This window comes from Scyliorhinus canicula, chromosome 11 (assembly GCF_902713615.1).
Source record: "Scyliorhinus canicula chromosome 11, sScyCan1.1, whole genome shotgun sequence".
In the NCBI taxonomy this organism is placed as follows: domain Eukaryota; kingdom Metazoa; phylum Chordata; class Chondrichthyes; order Carcharhiniformes; family Scyliorhinidae; genus Scyliorhinus; species Scyliorhinus canicula.
In genome coordinates this window covers 156,220,902-156,241,529 of record NC_052156.1, presented here as the reverse complement: position 1 = coordinate 156,241,529, position 20,628 = coordinate 156,220,902, and the positions used below count along the sequence as shown (strand labels likewise).

At 49.3% G+C, this 20,628-nt stretch overlaps 1 protein-coding gene across 1 annotated transcript in view; it reads right to left on the bottom strand.

Moving 5' to 3' along the window:
• podxl (podocalyxin-like) overlaps positions 1-3,133 on the bottom strand; it is a 143,400-nt gene extending 140,267 nt beyond the window's left edge. The window contains exon 1 of the mRNA XM_038811815.1: positions 2,733-3,133. Within this exon, the coding sequence (XP_038667743.1) occupies positions 2,733-2,763 (31 nt within the window). The 5' untranslated portion in view covers positions 2,764-3,133. The remainder of the gene's footprint in view (positions 1-2,732) is intronic.
• Between the last annotated feature and the right edge of the window lie 17,495 nt (positions 3,134-20,628).

Here is a 20,628-nt window from a genome sequence, read left to right as displayed (position 1 = left end):
TGCTTTAAAAGCCAGTGATTTAGCCCAGTGAGCTAAACCAGCCCCCGCACAGGAAGGATTTTCATTTTTTTTGGTTGCGCTGCGTATCATGGATTCCTCCAAATGATAATCACAACCTTCACCATGCAACAACCTTCAGAATTAAAGAGCAAAGGTGCAGGGCTTACTATCTTACTTCCATCTCACATGGAGCTCAGCTGTTCAAAGGAATTTTTTTCCACGAGGCATCTGTTGGGAAGTTATTCCGAGTTTTAGCATTTTGAGCAATGTGTATGATACGTACACGGGCATCGCCTGTCCCCTGTTCTTTGCACCGTTGTGGCATCTGACCCTGAAATTGCCAAGTACTTGGGAGCAGAGAGTGGGCCACAGTGATGGGAGAACTATGACCTCCTGATGTTGTGCTTCCTGCTCTTTGAGCTTGGTAGATCCAAAAATCGAACCAGGGTTTTATTTTTGTTCAAACAGCTTAGTCTTCTTCATTGGGCAGTGCAATTTCTGTGCAAAACTATTGGCTCAAACCGATGCCACGGTGACTTGCTACGCACATGTGCTGCCGTCACCAGGAAATGAAGGGTTAATCTTCAGGACATTGCTGTCAGAAATACAGGTGGAAAATCACAGGGCATTCTTTCTTTTAAGTGCATTTTTCCATTGCCGGTTGAACATTTTGTGTGCTTTTGAATTTACAGCACAGAATCAGGTTATCTAACTCAACTGATCCCTGCCTGTGATTCTGCTCCACACAAGCCTCCTTGATCTTAATTTATCAGCATCTCACACACACACACACAACAGCACGCACAAACTCTTTCTCGCTCTTTTTAAAATAAATTTAGAGTACTCCATTTTTTTTTCTAATTAAGGAGCAATTTAGCTTGGCCAATCCACCCAACCTGCACATCTTTGGCTTGTGGGGGTGAAACCCATGCAGACACAGGGAGAATGTGCAAACTCCACACGGATGGTGACCCGGGGCTGGGATTGAACCCAGGTCCTCAGTGCAGTAGTCAGCGGTGCTAACCACAGCACCGCCGTGCTGCCCTTTTTCTCGCTCTTGTAACTATCCAGCTTCCCCCAAAAATGTATCAATGTTATTTGTCTCAGTTACTCCATGTGACATCAAGATCCACATTCAAACCACTTTCTGGGCAAAAAGCTTTTCCTGAATTGACCACCGAATTTAATAGTGATGGCTATCTTATATTCATGGCCCCTAATTTTGGTCTCCATCACACATGGAAACTCTATGTCACCTCTGACACCTCTCAGCCTTTTGCTTGGTTGAGAAACGAGCCCCAACCTCATTAGAAAACCATATCGCAGATGGAAGTGGAGGAGGGTACCGGCTGTTTGACCGGGTGGGGCAATTGGAGCTGGGGGTCCACCTCAAAAAGTCAAGGAATATGCCCGCTCAGAATTGGCAAACTGGAAGTTCACAAAAGTGAATCATGCAACCAAATAATGCTGCCCAGAGACAGAGCGTTTGGAGTAGGCACGTCTGTCCTTCCAGAGCATTGATCGTGCATGGGTCCAAAGATGCACAGGTTAGGTGGACTGGCCATGATCAACATGTGGGGTTAGAGGATAGGGAAGGAGAGTGGGCCTGGGCTTAGTGCCCTTTCGGAGGGTCGGTTTGGACTCAATGGGCCGAATGGGATTCTATGGGAGGTGTTTTTTTTATTCATCCCAGGGAGGTGGCTGGCTACACCAGCATTCATTGCCCATCCCTAATTGCCCTTGAGAATGTGGTGGTGAGCCGCCTCCATAAAATCATAGAATCGTAGAATTTACAGTGCAGAAGGAGGCCATTCGGCCATCGGGTCAGCACCGGCCCTTGGAAAGTGCACCCCATTCAAGCTCACACCTCCACTCTATCCCCGTAACCCCACCTAACCATCTTTGTGGACACGAACGGCAATTTATCATGGCCAATTCACCTAACTTGCACATCTTTGGGCTGTGGGAGGAAACCGGAGCACCCGGAGGAAACCCACGCAGTCACCGGGGAGAACGTGCAGATTTCGCACAGACAGTGACCCAAGCCGGAAATCCAACCTGGGACCCTGGAGCTGTGAAGCAACAGTGCAAACCGAGCCGCCTTCTCCAACCGCTGCAGCCAACATGGTGTAGGCACACCCACTGTGCTGTTAGGCAAGGGGTTCCAGGATTTTGATATTGACTGCCTGTTCAACACCACCTCGGGCAACCCGATGGCCTGGGTATGGCTGCTGGCAACCGGGCAACCCCTTCCCTCCCCCCACCCTCCCCCCAGGGCTGGGGTCACTGCACCATGGTGAGGGGTTGGGGTAAGTGTGCGGGGAGCCCAGATAACTCAGTGAAAATGAACACGCATTTGAATGCTCACAGCAAGTAACCCACTGCAATTGCATGAATAGGCGCCTCGCAAGGTCCTGAGCTATTATTCATGGATGGTTAATTCAGGGATGGTTTGCAGCAGGGAAGGCAGAGTCAGCCCCCCACTGCTTCTCTCGCTCGAACCTCCAGCCACGAGGAATTTCCTCTGTTCGCTACATATCGTAAATGCCCCTGAAAGATGAATGAGCGTCCTTACAACTCCCCGGCCACCTCGCAGGCAAAGTTGTAACAGCCCACACTGAAGATCTTACACTCTGCTGCACTCAGACCTGAAGGACATTCCTCAAAGCAGACCCTGGCCCCGAACGTTTACCAGCAAACAACAACAAAAAAACACAAAGCGTCAGACTTACCGAGGAAACAGACAACAAACAACAGCCTCATCTTCCCCAGATCCCAGTGATAGAGTTGGTTTGATTAGTGAACTCTTTGTAACTTCAACTTGTTTCAATCAAGTCAGATCTTCGCCTGGGTTTTTTTTTGTGCTTCGTTGCAGGTTGGCTTTCTAAACAATCCGGCTTTGTTGTTTTTTTTTTCTCTCTCCTGTCTCTCGCTCTGTGTGTGTGTAAAAGTTCCACCGTTTATGTCTGGTTCACTGATGCTCATAGACCGCAGGCACTGAAATGACAATAGCGTCAGTCCCGCTGAAACAGACCAGCCGCGGAGGAAATCCCAGGCAGAACTTCCCCCTTAAAGGGACAGGCACTCTAGCTCGTCGCCCCTCACTGGGACTCCCTCCAACCACTTAAAAGAGCCAGTCACAGTTCTGTCTGCAAGCGAGGTGGGGGCGAGGAACTATGTTCTCATGCAGTGACCTGGAACTCGCTGACCATGAGATTGAGGGGGGTTGGAGGGTTGAGGATGGGGTGGGAAGGGAGGGAGGGAGGGGGAGGTGTTGAGGAGTGGAAGTAGAGACCATGACGAAAGGCTGGAAAATCTCAGCAGGTCTGGCAGCATCTGTAGGGAGAGAAAAGAGCTCACGTTTCGAGTCCGATGACTCTTTGCCCAGCTTTGACAAAGGGTCATCGGACTCGAAACGTTAGCTCTTTCCTCTCCTGACAGATGATGCCAGTCCTGCTGAGATTTTCCAGCATTTTCTCCTTCGTTTCAGATTCCAGCATCTGCCGTAATTTGCTTTTATTAAGTAGAGACTATGAATGGTTTTAAAAAGGAAATTGGGTGGGCATTTGAGGGAAATAAACCTGCAGAGCTACGGGAGGGGGGTGGAGCAACGGAAATGGGGTTGACTGGATTGCTCAGGAGGGAGCCGGCATAAACCTGATGGGCCGAAGGGTCCCTTTCCATGCGGTTAGAGCTCTGCAGCTCTGCAATGCTGCGGATGCTGGACACCTGGAATTAAAAACAGGAAGTGCTGGAAATGCACAGCCAAGACTGATCTCTCCCAGTTGCTGCCTTCAGAGTATTTCCAGCATTTTCTGTTTTTCTGTCACAATTCTGTCCTGATATTTTGAAATAATAGCACAAAATTATGTCATTGCGAAATGCAATTATTATCTGTACAATGAAACGATTAGGTTTTAATTACGATAATTCTTATCTGAGATAATTGCCATCAATGTCGACGCAGCTCTGGCTCAGCAGGTAGTGCTCTGATCTCTGAATCAGAGGATTGTGGGTTCAAGTCCCACTCTGGGTTCCTAAGCTCATAATTAATTTCTGATGCTCCAGTGTAGGGCTGTTTGGAGAGCCTTAATCAGAGTCAGTTGTGGCTTTCAAAAGGGGAATTGGGTATGAACCTGAAGGGGCAAAACGTGCCTGGTTACAGGATGGGAAGGGCAGAGTTGGTAGTCATGGAGTTGCTCTTGTACAGGTCAATTTAACTCCTGTGTTATAACCATTCGATGAAGTGAATAAGAGCAAAATTGTCTTTTTCCATTTTCTTTTAATTTTTAAAAATGTTTTAAGTGCCCAATTCATTTTTTTTTCAATTAAAAAGAAAATTAACGTGGCCAATCCACCTAACCCTGCACACCTTTGGTTTGTGGAGGTGAAGCCCCCGCAGACATGGGGTGAACTCGCTGCCGGAGGAGGTGGTGGAAGCAGGGACGATAGTGACATTTAAGGGGCATCTTGACAAATACATGACTAGGATGGGAATAGAGGGTTACGGACCCCGGAAGTATAGAAGATTTTAGTTTAGACGGGCAGCATGGTCGGCACGGGCTTGGAGGGCTGAAGGGCCTGTTCCTGTGCTGTACTTTTCTTTGTTCTTTGTTCTTTGTTCTTTGTTCCACACGGACAGCGACCCGGGGCCGGGATCGAACTTCGCTAGACCTCGGCGCCATGAAGCAGCAGTGGCAACCACTACGCCACCGTGCCGTCCACCGTTTCTATTTTCACTAAAATCATAATTTAATTCGGGCAACAGCTTTTACCTCAATTTAAAACCCTTTATGTGATAGATGGGGATATTTGCGTCCATTCGTTTGTCGTTTTAAGATTATTCAACCTGGACACTGTGTTAACTTGCCTCTGTGGCAATGATCTTGCAAGTTTTACATAAGAACATACAAAGGTACAAATTAGGAACAGGAGCGAGACCATTCGGCCCCTCGAGTCTGCTCTGCCACTCAATAAGTTCGTGGCTGATCTGATTGTGGTCTCAACTCCACATTCTGCCTGCCCCTGATAATCTTTGACTCTCCTGTTAGTCAAAAATCTACCTACCTCTGCCTTAAAAATATTAATTTAGCCCGCTCCCGCCGCTTCCTGAGGAAGAGAGTTTCAAAGATTCATGACCCTCTCAGAGAAAAGAACCCTTCTAATCATGGTTTTAAATGGGTAGCCTCTTATTTTTAAATTGTGCCCACTTGTGCTGGTCTCTCCCACAAGTGGGAACAGCCTTTCAGCATTCACCCTGTCAAATCCCCTCAGGATCTTGTATGTTTCAATAAGATCACCTCCTAATCTTGTAAACTCCAATCGATACAGGCCCAGCCCGTCCAACCTTCGTTTGGAAGATAACCCACCACCCCAGATATCAGTCAAGTGAACCTTCTCTGAACTGTTTACAATGCATTCATATCGTTCCTTAAATTAAGAGATCAAAACAGCACTCCAGATGGGCTCTCACCACTGGCCCTGTGTAACTGTAGCAAAACAACTCCAGCCCCCTGACAACATTCCATTTGCCTTCCTAACTACATCTGCACCCGCATACTAACTTTTCCTGATTCATGTACCAGGACACCCAGATCCCTCTGTACCTCAGGGCTGTACAAAATCTCTCCATTTAAACAATATGCTGCATTTTTACTCTCCAAAGTGGACAAGTTCACGTTCTCCCACATAATACACATTTGCCAAATTTATGCCCACTCACTTAACCTATCTATATCCTTTTGCAGACGCCTTATGCCCTCTGCAACCAATGTGCACGCAATGAGTTCCCCAAACAGTAAACTTACTATCCTACCTATCTTTGTGCCATCAACAAATTAAGCAAGTACACATTCAGTCCCTTAATCCAAGACATTGACATAAATTGTAAATAGTTAGTGCTCCAGCACAGATCCCTGTGGCACTCGAATCACCTGTCATATGTTGCTGACCCCAAAAAGGTCCATATATGTCGACTCTCTGATTCCTGTTAGAACATAGAACAGTACAGCACAGAACAGGCCCTTCGGCTCTCGATGTTGTGCCGAGCAATGATCACCCTACTCAAACCCACGTATCCACCCTATACCCGTAACCCAACAACCCCCCCCCCCTAAACTTACTTTTTAGGACACTACGGGCAATTTAGCATGGCCAATCCACCTAACCCTCACATCTTTGGACTGTGGGAGGAAACCGGAGCACCCGGAGGAAACCCACGCACACACGGGGAGGACGTGCAGACTCCGCACAGACAGTGACCCAGCCGGGAATCGAACCTGGGACCCTGGAGCTGTGAAGCATTTATGATAACCACCATGCTACCGTGCTGCCTGTTAGTTTACCAATGCTAATATTGTTTGGACTCCCATATGAGAACCCCAACAATTTGCAATTTGTAAAACCGTGAGGGAAAACTACTGAACCGCAGGAGTGCCTCTCTACTGACCTATCCCTTAACCTAATTACCCAGTTTACGTCAGCCAGCTCTGACTTTCTACCTTCACAATTGCCCTCATTTAAGTTTCAAACACTATAGTCTGAGATCCATTCTTCTATCCCCCAAACTGAATGTGATTATGATCACTACTACCTAAAGGTGCTGTCACCATGAGGTCATTAATTAACCCTTTCTCATTGCACATTTTTAAACATTGTTTCATAACAATCTGCTCAGCAGTTTGTGGTATTTATGCCAATGAGTGAGGTTGCCAGTCAGGTTGAGACAACTAAAAGCTCGAGTGCCAAACTTTCAAACAAACATTAAACATCTGCCCTCATTCTGCCTATTTTCAGCCTGCAGTTCAAAATATGATTCAGAGTTTGCATTTTTCCTGTAGAGTCAGATGTGATTCAGTGAGTAACCCCCCCCTTGCCTTTCGAGTGAGATTTGAGAATTTAAGGTCCATTCCAGAGGCTCGGGCGCCAAGATCCGGGATGATACTCCAGGGTACTGTGATGTGCTGCTGCTTGGATGAGAGGTAGTAGCGTAATGGTACTGTCACTGGACCAACACTCTAGAGACCCAGCGTAATGCTCTGGAGACCTGGGTTCGAATCCCGCTACGGCAGATGGTGAAATCTGGAATTAAAAGTATAACGATGATCTTTCATAGACTTTCATAGAATTTACAGTGCAGAAGGAGGCCATTTGACCCATCGAGTCTGCACCGGCTCTTGGAAAGAGCACCCTACCCAAGGTCAACACCTCCCCCTATCCCAATAACCCAACCCAACACTAAGGGCAATTCTGGACACTAAGGGCAATTTATCATGGCCAATCTACCTAATGTGCACATCTTTGGACTGTGGGAGGAAACCGGAGCACCCGGAGGAAACCCACGCGCACACGGGGAGGATGTGCAGACTCCTCACAGACAGTGACCCAAGCCGGAATCGAACCTGGGACCCTGGAGCTGTGAAGCCATTGTGCTATCCACAATGCTAATTCTCGTAATGAAAAGTCACCATAGTTCCAGATGACCACAGACTGCTTTGCCCTTTGAGGGGGAGAGCTGACTGGTGAAGATCACCACACCTCAGGTGAGGGGCAAGATTGAGAAGGTGCGGCCTTCAGCTTTATTGTTGTAATAAACCCACCTGGTTCACTAATGCTCTTTAGACCTTGCGTTGCCTGGCCTGGCCTACATGTGATTCTAGGGCCATGGCAATGTGGTTGACTCTTAAATGGAACTGCCAGGCCACTCAGTCCAAGGGCAATTAGGGATGGGCAATAAATGTTGGTCAGCCATGAATGAGCAAAAAAGAAATGTTAAACTTAACCCTAGTCTGCTCGATTGGGTAGATATAAAAGATCCCAAGGTACTATCTCAAATAAGAGAAGAAGATTTATTCCTCGTTCCTTGGCCAATAGCTTCCCCTCAACCAGCATTTTGTCATTGCTGTTTGTGGGAACCACGCATTGGTTGCTGTGTTTCATACATTGCAACACTTCAAAGGTTAGCTGTGAAGGATTTTGGGGCACGTTGGGGGTGTGAAAGCTGTTATATAAATTAGAATATGAGAAAAAAAATAATTTGTGGTGATATGCATCAACAAGTGTGTGTAAATATGTATAGCATCCAAACAGTAGGTGTCAGGCAAGTAGTTGCACATGACACTGTAGTCTGGAGGAGTCTTGAGGAGAAACCATCGTGGTCAGTTGGGTTCGTATTAGTTCCAATTTCATAGCATTAGTTTCCCACCCACAGTTTATTATACTATAATAAAAGTAACTAGTCTCGAACTAGATGTTATTTAGTACGCCGACTCTGTACAAGAACATAACATGGCACCAGGAGTGGTCAAAAAACAAAAGATCCGAAGTGTGAAGATTTGATGGACCCAGTCTTCAGATTTGGTGAAACGGTGCTCCAGGGAAAACACGGAACATCATTGCAATCTCGTTGAAAAGAAAATCTCTGAAAATGCAACACCGGTGCAAGAAGAAGATGGATAGTTTAAAAACTCCAGAGCAACTGCTTGTAGCCGGTAATATTGATGGCAATTGCCGCGCATTTAAACAACAATTTACATTGTATGTAGCAGCTCTAGGATTGCAGGTGCAGCCAGATGAAAGAAAGATAGCATTGTGGCTAACGATAGCAGGCCCGCAGGTAATTCAGATTGATAACACCTTCATATATGAACAAGAGGATGCTAGGAAAAGCTTTGATGCCGTCATAAAAAAATGTGATGAGCATTGCATGCTGATAAAGAATGAAACTTTTGAGCGATATACATTTAGAACACGCACGCAGAAGATGGGCGAGTCCTTTGATAGCTTTCTTACTGACCTCAAGTTAAAAGCACAAATGTGTAACTTCGCGACTTTAAAATCCTCAGTGATTCAGGATCAAATTGTCTTTGGAGTAAATGATGATAAAGTGCGTGAACGTCTCTTATGGGAGAATAAACTTCTGTCAGAAGACGCAATTAAGATTTGCAACGCTGGTAAATACACAGAGACTCCGGTAGTAATAGCTTCATTGAGAATTTGGAGACAGTTCGCCAGCACTTCGGGTTGGGGAAATGATTCGGGGGAACCATAGATTTGCGCCAGGGAAGTGGGATGGAAATTTACGGTGATGGAGGAGAAGGGAATTGGGACACTAAAATATTTGTTTCTTTGGGGTCGGTTTGCAGGATTGAAGGAGCTGGGAGTGAAGTATGGGCTGGAGCAGGGGGAAATGTTTAGATGCATGCAGGTTCGAGATTTTGCCAAGAAGGAGATACAGAGCTTCCCGGTGGAGCCGGCCTCCACATTGCTGGAGGAGGTGCAGACAACAGAGGGACTGGAGACGGGGGTAGTGTCGGCGGTTTACTGGGCTATTTTGGAAGAGGAGAAGGCACTGCTGGAAGGGATCAAAGCAAAGTGGGAGGAAGAGTTGGGAGAGGCTATGGAGGAGGGGTTCTGGTGTGAGGTGCTCCGGAGAGTGAACACCTCCACCTTGTGCGCGAGGTTGGGACTGATACAGCTGGAAGTAGTATATAGAGTACACCTCGCAAGGACGAGGATGAGCTGGCTCTTTGAAGGAGTAGAAGGTGTGTATGAGCGTTGCCGGGGGGGGGGGGGGGGGGGGTCCAAAGTTGGAGGATTACTGGAAGGACGTTTTTAGGGTCATCTCTAAAGTGGTCCACGTGAAACTGGACCCAGGCCTCGGGAGGACATATTCAGGGTGTCGGACCAGCCGGGGTTGGAAACGGGTGTGGAGGCAGATGTTGTCGCCTTTGCCTCGTTGATCGCCCGAATTTGGATCCTGTTGGGATGGAGAGCAACCTCTCCACCCTGTGCCCTGGCGTGGCAGGGGGACCTGCTGGAATTCTTGACTCTTGAGAAGGTTAAGTTTGAACTGAGGGAAGGACGGAGTGGTTCTACAATTCATGGGCATTATTCATTATGCACTTTCGAGAATTGGATCACATCGAACATTGGGGGTGGGGGTTGGGAGGGTTGGGGGAGGGGGACTGTATGTATTAATGGTGACTATGCATGATTCCTGATTCCTTTTTGTTTTTTGTTTATGTTAACATGCAGGCTTTTGTTTGGGGTTTGGTGGGAAGCTGGGATTGTTGTTGTTGATAAGGGGATTGACATTACATTCATTACTGCTTATTGTTTGTTGTTGGGTGTAAATTGGGAAGAAAATGTAAAAAAGGAGAATAAAAGTATTTAAAAAAAGGATTTGTGAACTAACTGCGCACGATATTATAGAATCATAGAATTTATGGGCAGCACGGTAGCACATGTGGCTAGCACTGTGGCTTCACAGCTCCAGGGTCCCAGGTTTGATTCCCCACTGGGTCATTGTCTGTGCGGAATCTGCACGTTCTCCCTGTGTCTGGGTGGGTTTCCTCCGGGTGCTCCGGTTTCCTCCCACAGTCCAAAGTTGTGCAGGTTAGGTGGACTGGCCATGCTAAATTGCCCTCAGTGTCCAAAAAGGTTCGGAGTGGTTATTGGGACGGGGTGAAAGTGAGGGCATAAGTGGGTCAGTGGTGACTCGATGGGCTGAATGGCCTCCTCCTGCACTGTATGTTCTATGTATCTATGTTTACAGTACAGAAGGAGGCCATTCAGCCCATTGAGTCTGCAACAGCCCTGGAAAGAGCAGCCCACTCAAGCCCACGTCTCTACCCCATCCCTGTAACCCAGTAACCCCACTTAACCTTTTCTTTTGGACATGAAGGACAATTTAGCGCAGCCAATCCACCTAACCCGCACATCTTTGGACTGTGGGGGGAAACCGGAGCTAACCCACACAGATACGGGGAAATTGTGTAGACTCCGCACAGATAGTGACCCAAGCCAGGAATCGAACCTGGGACCCTGGAGGCGTGAAGCAACTGTGCTAACCACTGGGCTACCGTGCTGCCCATTCAAATCAGCACATTCAATGCACAAAGTTTTGACATGGAAATTCGGAGTGATGCCGAGGCCATAGCTGTTGTGATGCACTCCAAAATAAAATGTGGACTCAGTAGCGGTGGCCATCTTAAACACTCGGCAGAAGCAGCCATTACATGCAAAAGCTGTGGAAACAGACACCTACCGAGGCAATGTCCAGCTTGTGGCAAAATGTGCACAAAACCCAAAATCATTTTGCGCAACAATGTTTCACAAGCAAAACAGTTAATGCACGAAAGTCAATTAATACAATTGGTGACATTAATTTGGAAGGCACATTTTTCGTTGATGTAAACTCGGATGAAGACAGGGCAAACACAGCCAAAAAGAATAAAATGTCACCAAAAAAGTGTCGAAAGTGATACTGGAATAGAGGTAAAGCACAAATGAAATGAAAATCACTTATTGTCACGAGTAGGCTTCAATGAAGTTACTGTGAAAAGCCCCTAGTTGCCACATTCCAGCACCTGTTCAGGGAGGCTGTTACAGGAATTGAACCATGCTGCTGGCCTGCCTGGGTCTGCTTTCAAAGCCAGCAATTTAGCCCAGTGAGCTAAACAGCCCCTCGACAGTTTCTTTGTTATCACTGCGAAGTTAGATACAAAAGATTGAAGAGCTGACAGATTGGGTCAATTCGATGGTATGTGTAAAAAAAAAAGAAAGAATGATCTTCGAATATGTATGGATCCCAAAGGTTTAAATGGGAATATAAAAAGGGAACATTATCCGATACCAAAAAGAGAGGAGATCACAAGTGAGATGTCTGGTGCGAAATATTTCAGCAAACTCGATGTTTCTCAAAGATTCTGGAAGCTCTAGCTCGATGAAGGAAGTACCAAGTACTGTACATTCAACACTCCATTTGGCAGATATTGCTTTCTCCGTTTGCCCTTTGGCATAATCTCAGGGTCAGAAATATTCCACAGAGCTGTGGAACATATTATTGAAGTCATTCAGGGTGTTCTAGTATACGCTGATGAAATAATCATTTGCCATTCCACCCAAGAGGAACACAATAACAGGCTAATTAGGGTATTCCGAAGACAGAAGAAATGGGCTACGACTCAATAAGGCCAAATGTCAGTTAGGAAACAATGTTTCAAGGAATAGAGCCTGAAGACAGGAAGATACGAGCCATCATAAATATGCCTCCACCCGACAGATAAAGAGGGAGTACTAAGAATACTGGGCATGATAAACTTCATTGGAAAGTTCATACCAAATCCCTCAGCAAACCCAACGGCCGAGATTCTCCCTTCTGTTGGACTAATTCCCCACACCGGCAGCAAAACCGGCACCAATGACTCCGACCCCCCAAGGTGAGGAAGGGTTGGCGCCGCTCCAGCCGACGGCGAAGGGACAGCGCGAGTTTGCACATGCGCCGAAGGGCTGATGTGATCTTGCGCATGCGGGGAACCGCCGACTGGAGCCGTATTTTGACGCATGTGCGGGGGGTACTCTTGTCCGCGCTGGCCATGGTGGAGCCCTACAGGGGCCGGCATGGAAGGAAGAAGTGCCTCCATGAAACAAGCCTGCCCGCAGATCGGTGGGCTCTGATCGTGGGCCAGGTGTCGTCCCCCCCCCCCCCCCCCCCCCCGAGGACTGCCCCAGCCGACTTACCTGCCAGGTCCCGCCGGTACCCGAGTTGAGTGAATCACGCCGACGAGACTGGCCACAAATGGACGGCCGCTCGGCCCATTAGGACCCGGAGAATCACCGGGGGGCCCGCTGTCAACGACCCCGACCGGCGTGGTGGGAATTCTGCCGCTGCCCGAAAAACGGCGCCGGAGAATTCGGCAGACGCCGTCGGGGTGGGATTCACGCTGCACCCCGGGGATTCTCCGACCCAGCCGGGGGGGGGGGGGGGGGGGGGGGGGGGGGTCAGAGAATCCCACCCAGCATGTCTTAGAGATATCCTGAAGAAAGTGAACAACTTCACTTGGGCTGAAGAGCGTGAACAAAAGCTAAAGAAAGCTCTCACGACCACACCAGTATTAACATTTTGCAACCCAAAAGAAAACAAGATTTCAACAGATGCATCGAAGGACGGTCCAGGTGCAGTATTGCTGCTAGAAGAAAATGGTAGTGATTGGAAACCAATAGCATATGCTTCAAGATCTATTGCAGAATCTGAATGTCGTTATGCACAAATAAACAAAGAGTGTTTCGGGCTAGTCAATGGTTTGGAGAAATTCTATAGCTACATATATGGTCTACCTATCCTCATTGTCGAGACAGATCATTGCAATAATCAAGAACCTCAATGAGATGTCTCCTCGCATTCAACGTCGGATGATGAAACCTCAGAGATATGACTTTAAATGAATCAATGCACCTGGCAAGCATATTGTGGTAGCGGATGCGTTGTCCAGAGCTACAACAGCACAAGACGACAGCTCCACTAGAGAGGATGTGCAGGTCCATGTAGATATGATTATGGAAAGACTTCCAGTGTTGGATGCAAAGTCAAAGTTTAGGGCAGCACGGTAGCATGGTGGTTAGCATAAATGCTTCACAGCTCCAGGGTCCCAGGTTCGATTCCCGGCTGGGTCACTGTCTGTGCGGAGTCTGCACGTCCTCCCCGTGTGTGCGTGGGTTTCCTCCGGGTGCTCCGGTTTCCTCCCACAGTCCAAAGATGTACGGGTTAGGTGGATTGGCCATGCTAAATTGCCCGTAGTGTCCTAAAAGTAATGTTAAGGGGGGGTTGTTGGGTTACGGGTATAGGGTGGATACGTGGGTTTGAGTAGGGTGATCATTGCTCGGCACAACATTGAGGGCCGAAGGGCCTGTTCTGTGCTGTACTGTTCTGTGTTCTATGTTCTATAAAACTGATTGTTGAAGAAACAGAGAAGGATGAAGTATTACAAATGGTGATACACATTCTCAACAATAGATGGCTGAAAGTTTCATGTTCAAAACATCATCTCATACGATCAGAGCGAAGTGTAGCAAATGGTTTGTTACCGAGGCAAGAGAGAATTGTAATTCCACAGTTTCTGCGCAAGACGTTGCTACAAAAGATTCATGATGGTCACCTTGGAATTGAAAAATGCAAACAAAGAGTGGAGATACTGTATATTGGCTGGGAATAAACATGGTGGAAAAGTGTACCACTTGTCAACGATATCAATATCGACAAGCAATGGAACCTGGAGGGGCTGGTTTAGCACAGTGAGCTAAACAGCTGGCTTGGCATGCAGAACAAGGCCAGCAACACGGGTTCAATTCTCATACCAGGCCTCCCCGAACAGGCGCCAGAATGTGGCAAATAGGCACTTTTCACAGTAACTTCATTGAAGCCTACTTGTGACAATAAGCGATTACTATTATTAACCGATGAAAATAGGTGACATTCTATCAGTTCGTTGGCAAAAGGTTGAGACACTTAGGGCGAAATTCTCCGCTGGGTCCAAAAATCGCGGAGGTCGTCGTGAACTCGGCCGAGGTTCTCGGAGGCCGCTCCCTGCACCTAATCCACCCCCACCCGGGGGGCTAGGAGCGGGCCCCCGTCGTTCCCGGCTGCGACCTCGTCGTGCCGGAAATGACGCCCGAACGGCGCATCTCTGATGCCGGTTCCAACCCGCGCATGTGCGGATGACATCAGCGCGCAGACAGCACGAACCCGCGCATGCGCGGGGCCGTCTTTCTCCATCGCCGCCCGGCAAGACGTGGCGGTTGATCTGGCCGGGAGGGGGAGGGGAAAGAGTGCGTCCGTTCTGGATGCAGGCCCGACGATCGGTGGGCACCGGTCACGGGCCTGTCCCCTCCGGAGCACAGTCACGGTGCTCCCGTCCAAATCGGGCCCCTGGATGCCCCAAACGGGCATCTGGCACCTGTTTCATGAATGCAGCGACCAAGTGTGGTTGATGCCGTGGTGAAACAGGCGTGAAGGGCCGGCCGCTCTGCCCATCGGGCTCGGAGAATCGCCGTTCGCCGTGAAAAACCTGTGTTTATGGGGTCCTTCGACTCCGGCTGGTGTAATATAGCTCCTCTCTATGCACTGAAAGAACCATTCACATACCTTCAGTCATATGGTTATGATGCTTGGCCAAACCCTTATGTTGTTGGTGAGAACCGGCTTGGGATCAATAACATTTTGTTTACAGTAGGCAAAATTTGAGATTTGAGACACTTGCTAAGAAAATAAAGCCACAAGATTCCAATACTTTGAAGGATCAAAACTAAACGTTACTAAACAAGGTCAAAAAGTCAAAACAATTTACAATACAGGGGCGGGGTTCTCTGATCCCCCGCCGGGTCGGAGAATCGCTAGGTGCCAGCGCCAATCCCGCCCCCGCCATCTCCCGAAGTCTCCAGCACTAGAGATTCAGCGGCGGGGGGAATCGCGCCGCGCCGATCGGCGGGCGCCCCCCCCCCCCAGGCGATTCTCTGTCCCGCGATGGGCCGAAGTCCAGCCGCTGTCATGCCTCACCCGCCGGCATGGATCAAACCACCTACCTTACCAGCGGGACCATGCGGCGCAGGCCGGGGCCCTGGGGGGGGGGGGGGGGGGGGGGGGGGGGGGGGCGCGGAACGGTCTGGCCCGCGATCGGGGCCCACCGATCGGCGGGCGGGCATGTGACGTGGGGGCACTCTTTTCCTTCCGCATTCGCCATAGTCTACAACATGGCGGAAGCGGAAGTGACCCACTCCCCTGCGCATGCTCGGGGATGATGTCACCAGCCGCTGATGCTCCGGCGCATTCACAGACTTCTGCCGGCCGGCGAAGTCCCTTTGGCCCCGGTTGGCGTTGCGCCAAAGGCCGTTCCCGCCAGCCGGCGGGGTGCCAACCACTCCGGCGTGGGCCTAACCCCTCAATGTTTGGGCTTGGCCCCTAAATGTGCAGGGACTTCCGCACCTTTGGGATGGCCCGACGCCGGAGTGGTTCACGCCACTCCATCCCGCCGGGACCCCCTGCCCCGCTGGGTAGGGGAGAATCCCGCCCCAGATCTTATACTCTAACATTCAGGGAAAGTATGAGGTACATGTGCATGAACAGGCAAACTGTGGTGGGACACACCACACTACACAATAAATGGCAGATGCGACCAGAACAAATACCATGGATTTCTCAACAACCCGCCTAGGCATCATTAACACTGTGAGACAACCAATCTCACTTAAACTTTGTCTCCCTTACAAGTGTTTCAAACATTCAGTTTTCACGGTTGCACCTTTGTGTTTTCTCCATGGGTTTCTCCAACTCGGATGGCTTCAATGACAGCCCACCTCGCAGGGTTTGGATCTCCCCTTCCAAGATTCTGTTCCTCTGGATTTCTGAGTACACTCAAACACTAATTTACAAGCACAATTTCAGCTCATTGGCCATGTCATGCGGAAAACTACTGCCCCAAAGTGGTACCTTTGCCCTATCGGCCTGTAGCACAGAGTCGCCAACCTTTGGCTGCCTTCTTATATCTTTAGGGCTTCGTCTTAGCCTTATTCAATTACCAGGGCTTCTCCTGAGCTCACTCAACTTCAAGTTTGCTCCCCCCAGCCCTTTTTTTTAACTTGGAGCATGTAACATTTCGATTGAATCATTCGACCCATCGACCCATCTGCGCCGACCCTCCAAAAGAGCACTCCACCTAGGCCCATTCCCCCGCCTTATCCCCGCAATCCCACCTAACCTGCACATCTTTGGACTGTGGGAGGAAACCGGAGCACCCGGAGGAAACCCACGCACACACGGGGAGGATGTGCAAATTCCACTTAGACAGTCATCCAAGGCAGGGATTGAACCCAAGTCCCTGGCGCTGTGAGGCAGACGTGCTAACCACTATGCCACCGTGCCGCCCTTGTATTGAGGCATTAGACCTGGTGACCAAAGAATTGTCACTGGAGCAGATTTTAAGGAGGGTCTGAATGACGGGGAATTCTGGTAGACATGATGAAAGGTTGAGGGAAGGAATTCCAGAGCTAAGGATTTAGAAGTGTTGGGTCATGGCATTGACGTCTGAAGACAGAAGCTGACATTATTTTTATTGTCAACCTCACAATGTGGCGGGATGAATGGGCCTTGCTGGTCAATCTCTCAGGAGAGGGTGGGCTTGAGGTGGAGGGAGATCCAACATTCTGGTTCAACTCACTCATGAGGCACTTTGTGGCCTCCATCAACTCTAGGAAAGCATCTCCCAGAATCACTGATTTTTTTTCTGTGCAGCAGAGGACGTTTGGCTCATTGTGTCTGCACCAGCTCTCCAAAATGAACATTGTGACTAAGTGCGGTTCCCTGCCTTTTCCCTGTACCCCTGCACATTATTTATATTCAAATAATGATCTAATGCCCCCTTGAACGCCTCGGTTGAACCTGCCTCCACCACACTTCCGGGCAGGCAGGGTCGGTGCTAGGAATTGCCGGCCCAAATAGAAAAGTGATGGCGGGGCCCCTACTCTACAAAAGTAAAAATTTATGCATGTTTATATTTCGTGTAGTATGCTCGTCTTTAACCAAAAAAAAACATTAAATGCTTGATATACTAAAATTTTGAAACTTACTTACCCGGGCGGAAGGATTTGGCGACGCAGGGCTGAAGGATTTGTCGACGGTAATGCGGTGCGGTCCCCAAAAGTAAAAACTACCCTATAGTTCCTCTTAGAATACAGAAAAGGCTTCAAACGGTAACTCTGTCGCCGCTGGCGCGGGGCCCCCTTAAGGTGCGGGGCCCAATTTGATGAAATTGGTCAAATAGGCTTAAAACCGGCCCTGCGGGCAGGGCCCTCCACACCCCAACCACTCGCTGTGGGAATAAAATGTTTGTTCGCTGCTCATTTGGTTCTTTAATCGCTTTGAATCTGTGCCACCTCGTTCTCGATCCTTTTCAGAGTTGGGAACAGTTTCTTCCTGACTACTCTCTCCAGCCCCCTCATGATTTTGGACATCTCTATCAAATCTCCTTTTAACCTTCCTCTCTCCAAGGAGAACAGTCCCCACCTCCCCAGCCCAATCCTCACAGCTGTAGTTTCTCATCCCGTCTGAAGTGGGACAGAGTGAAGGGTGCCTCCCCTTACCCTCAGCAGGTTTAGTGGGGTCAGCAGGGGATGTTCCCAGCAGCTGCACCCCACCGCTTTTACCAGGGTGTGGCTTTAACTGCCCCCCCCCCCCCCCCCCCAGGGGCATTGTCCCCGAGCGACATCCAATTAGCTCTTTCGTTCCCGAAGAAACGCCCTTAATGATGCCGTTGGCAAAGGTTGTTTAAACAAATTGGTTTGCAGGTTTAATAAGGACACGGGGAGTAAAATAAAGAAATGCAATTTTATTCACACACTGCCCGGTAGATCCCTATCGGGTTCTTCACTAGTCGGTGCCTTTTATACCAGAGGTTAATGCAGATGCCCCTCCTAGTCTGCAAGGACCACGGGGAAGATAATCTTCCCCATCCCGTAGGTCCCATGCGGGCGATTGCAGTAAGATTGGGAGAAATGACTGGAGTGGGTGGGGAATTCCTGACAGGACTTTAATGATCATTCTTCCAAACTATTTACATTCTTCATGTGGCTGGTAGTTTGATTCCCATCCCAAGCTGGAAGAAAATCTGCCCCGTTGCCTCATTACCCAACAACAAAACACAAAACATCCCAAGAATGCAGCTGCCTTTCCCATCATTTCCTATCGAGTAAGGAGTTCACTTTATAAACCTATTAGCCAGTGGGTTCGTTCAGATTATTCTTGCCGATAATATCCTTTGAAATTATTCTCTTCAGCCCCCGCTTCATTTCAAGGTGGATTTTGGTTACTTTTCACATCGAGCCCGTTAATCCTGCTGGGACGTAATGAGGTAAACTGGGGCCTTCAAACACTGGAGGCCATCTTAATCGGCCAACGTCACAAAACCAGACTGCAGAGTCCTCCGCCGACGGGATCCACCGCTGCGCCGGCAGCCCACCCACACCTGCGGGTTTCCCGACAGCGTGGAATGGCCACAATGGGAAACCTCGTTAGCCGGCTGCGGGAACAGAGGATTCGGCTACCGGTGGGGGGTACGGCGCACAGGAAGACGGGGCTGGACGGGCGGGGAATCCCGCCCAGACAATCTCATCTTTTTCACATTGCTGTTGGGGGAAACTTGCTGGGTACAAATATATTCCCACAATTCCCTGCTAAGGTGAACTTATCAAAGACAAGTAGCAGTTATAAAAACAGAAAACGCTGGGTAAACCCAGCCGGTCTGACAGGATCTATGGAGGGAAACAGAGTTAACAATTTGGGTGTAAATAACCCATTCTGCAGGGGTCGTTTGGATCTGAAACACAAACTCTGTTTCTCTCTGCTGAGTCTATCCGGCATTTACTGTTTATATTTTAGGTTTCAAGCATTGGTGCACGATCAATTGCACAAAAGACTCAGATTGGTACAACTGTGGCTTTATTGCAGTCAGATGCATGGCCCCCTACTGCACCTGGCGAAATGGCAGATCAGTGGAGGACACGCATATTTATACGGCTCCTTGTGGGCGGAGCCAGCTGGCAGGGGCTACCGGTGAACCTTTAATACAGGTCCAACCTTACATCCCCTAATACAGGTGCAGACAATGGTTCACCACAAGCAACTGCAGTACTTTGCTTTAATTTTGGACAAATAACAGTTCTTAGGCAGACAGGTGGGAAGATTTGCATGTCTCACTGGCCAGTCTGCCGTGACTCAGTTGGGTTCAAGTCGAACTCCAAGGATCGAGCACAGAAATCAAGGCTGACACTCCAGTGCCATACTGAGGGGCTGCTGCACTGTTGGAAGTGCTGTGTTTCTAATGCGATGTTAAATCGAGGCCTCAGCTGTCTGCTTTTGGGTGGATGTAAAACACCCTCTGGCACTATTTTGAAGAAGAGCAGGGGAGTTTCCCCTGCCTTTTCCCCCACTGCCCCCCCCCCCCCCAACTCCTCACAGCTCAGGGGCGACCCCTGACCTGGAACACTGCAGTCCCCCCCCCCCGACATGCCCAACCCCCCCTGAGGGGTCCCTCCCCCTCTCTCCCCCCTCCCCCCCTCCCCCTCTCTCCCCCCTCCCCCCCCCCTCCCCCCCCCCCCCGCCGAGCATTGGAGCAGCAGTTCCAGTGCCCTTGAGCTGCATGCCCAAAAATGGAAAAGGCTCCTCACCTCCTCAGATCCCCTCAGCAGCCATTGCGCCAGCTCAACATTTTCAAAAAGGAGTACTAGACGACGCCCGCCTGATTTCTCGCTGGTGAGCCGGTTAATTCCCGGGCGGCCGTTACATTCAACTTCAATCTCGCTAATGAGATGAAAATTGCTGCTAACTGGGGTGAATGATATGCACGCCATATTTGGGCGTGATCCAGAACTCGCCATCGGGGAGCGGGCCGGTTAGTTAGCAAACTGATTTGTGCCCGGCCCGAATCTCGATTTTGGCCTTTCCCGCTATTGTGTGCCCGGTTCCGTGCCCTCGTCATTATCACATTGCAGTTTGAGAGAGTTTTCTGTGTGCGTATTGGCCGCTCTGTTTTCCAAGCCAGAACAGTAAGGACACTTCAAAAGCACCTCATTGGGTTGTAACGTGTTTTGTGATGTCCGATGGTCGTGAAAAGCACTATAGAAATGTAAATCTTAGGGCAGCACGGTGGCCTAGTGGTTAGCACTGCTGCCTCATGGCGCTGAGGTCCCAGGTTCGATCCCGGCTCTGGGTCACTGTCCGTGTGGAGTTTGCACATTCTCCCCGTGTCTGCGTGGGTTTCGCCCCCACAACCCAAAAATGTGCAGAGTAGGTGGATTGGT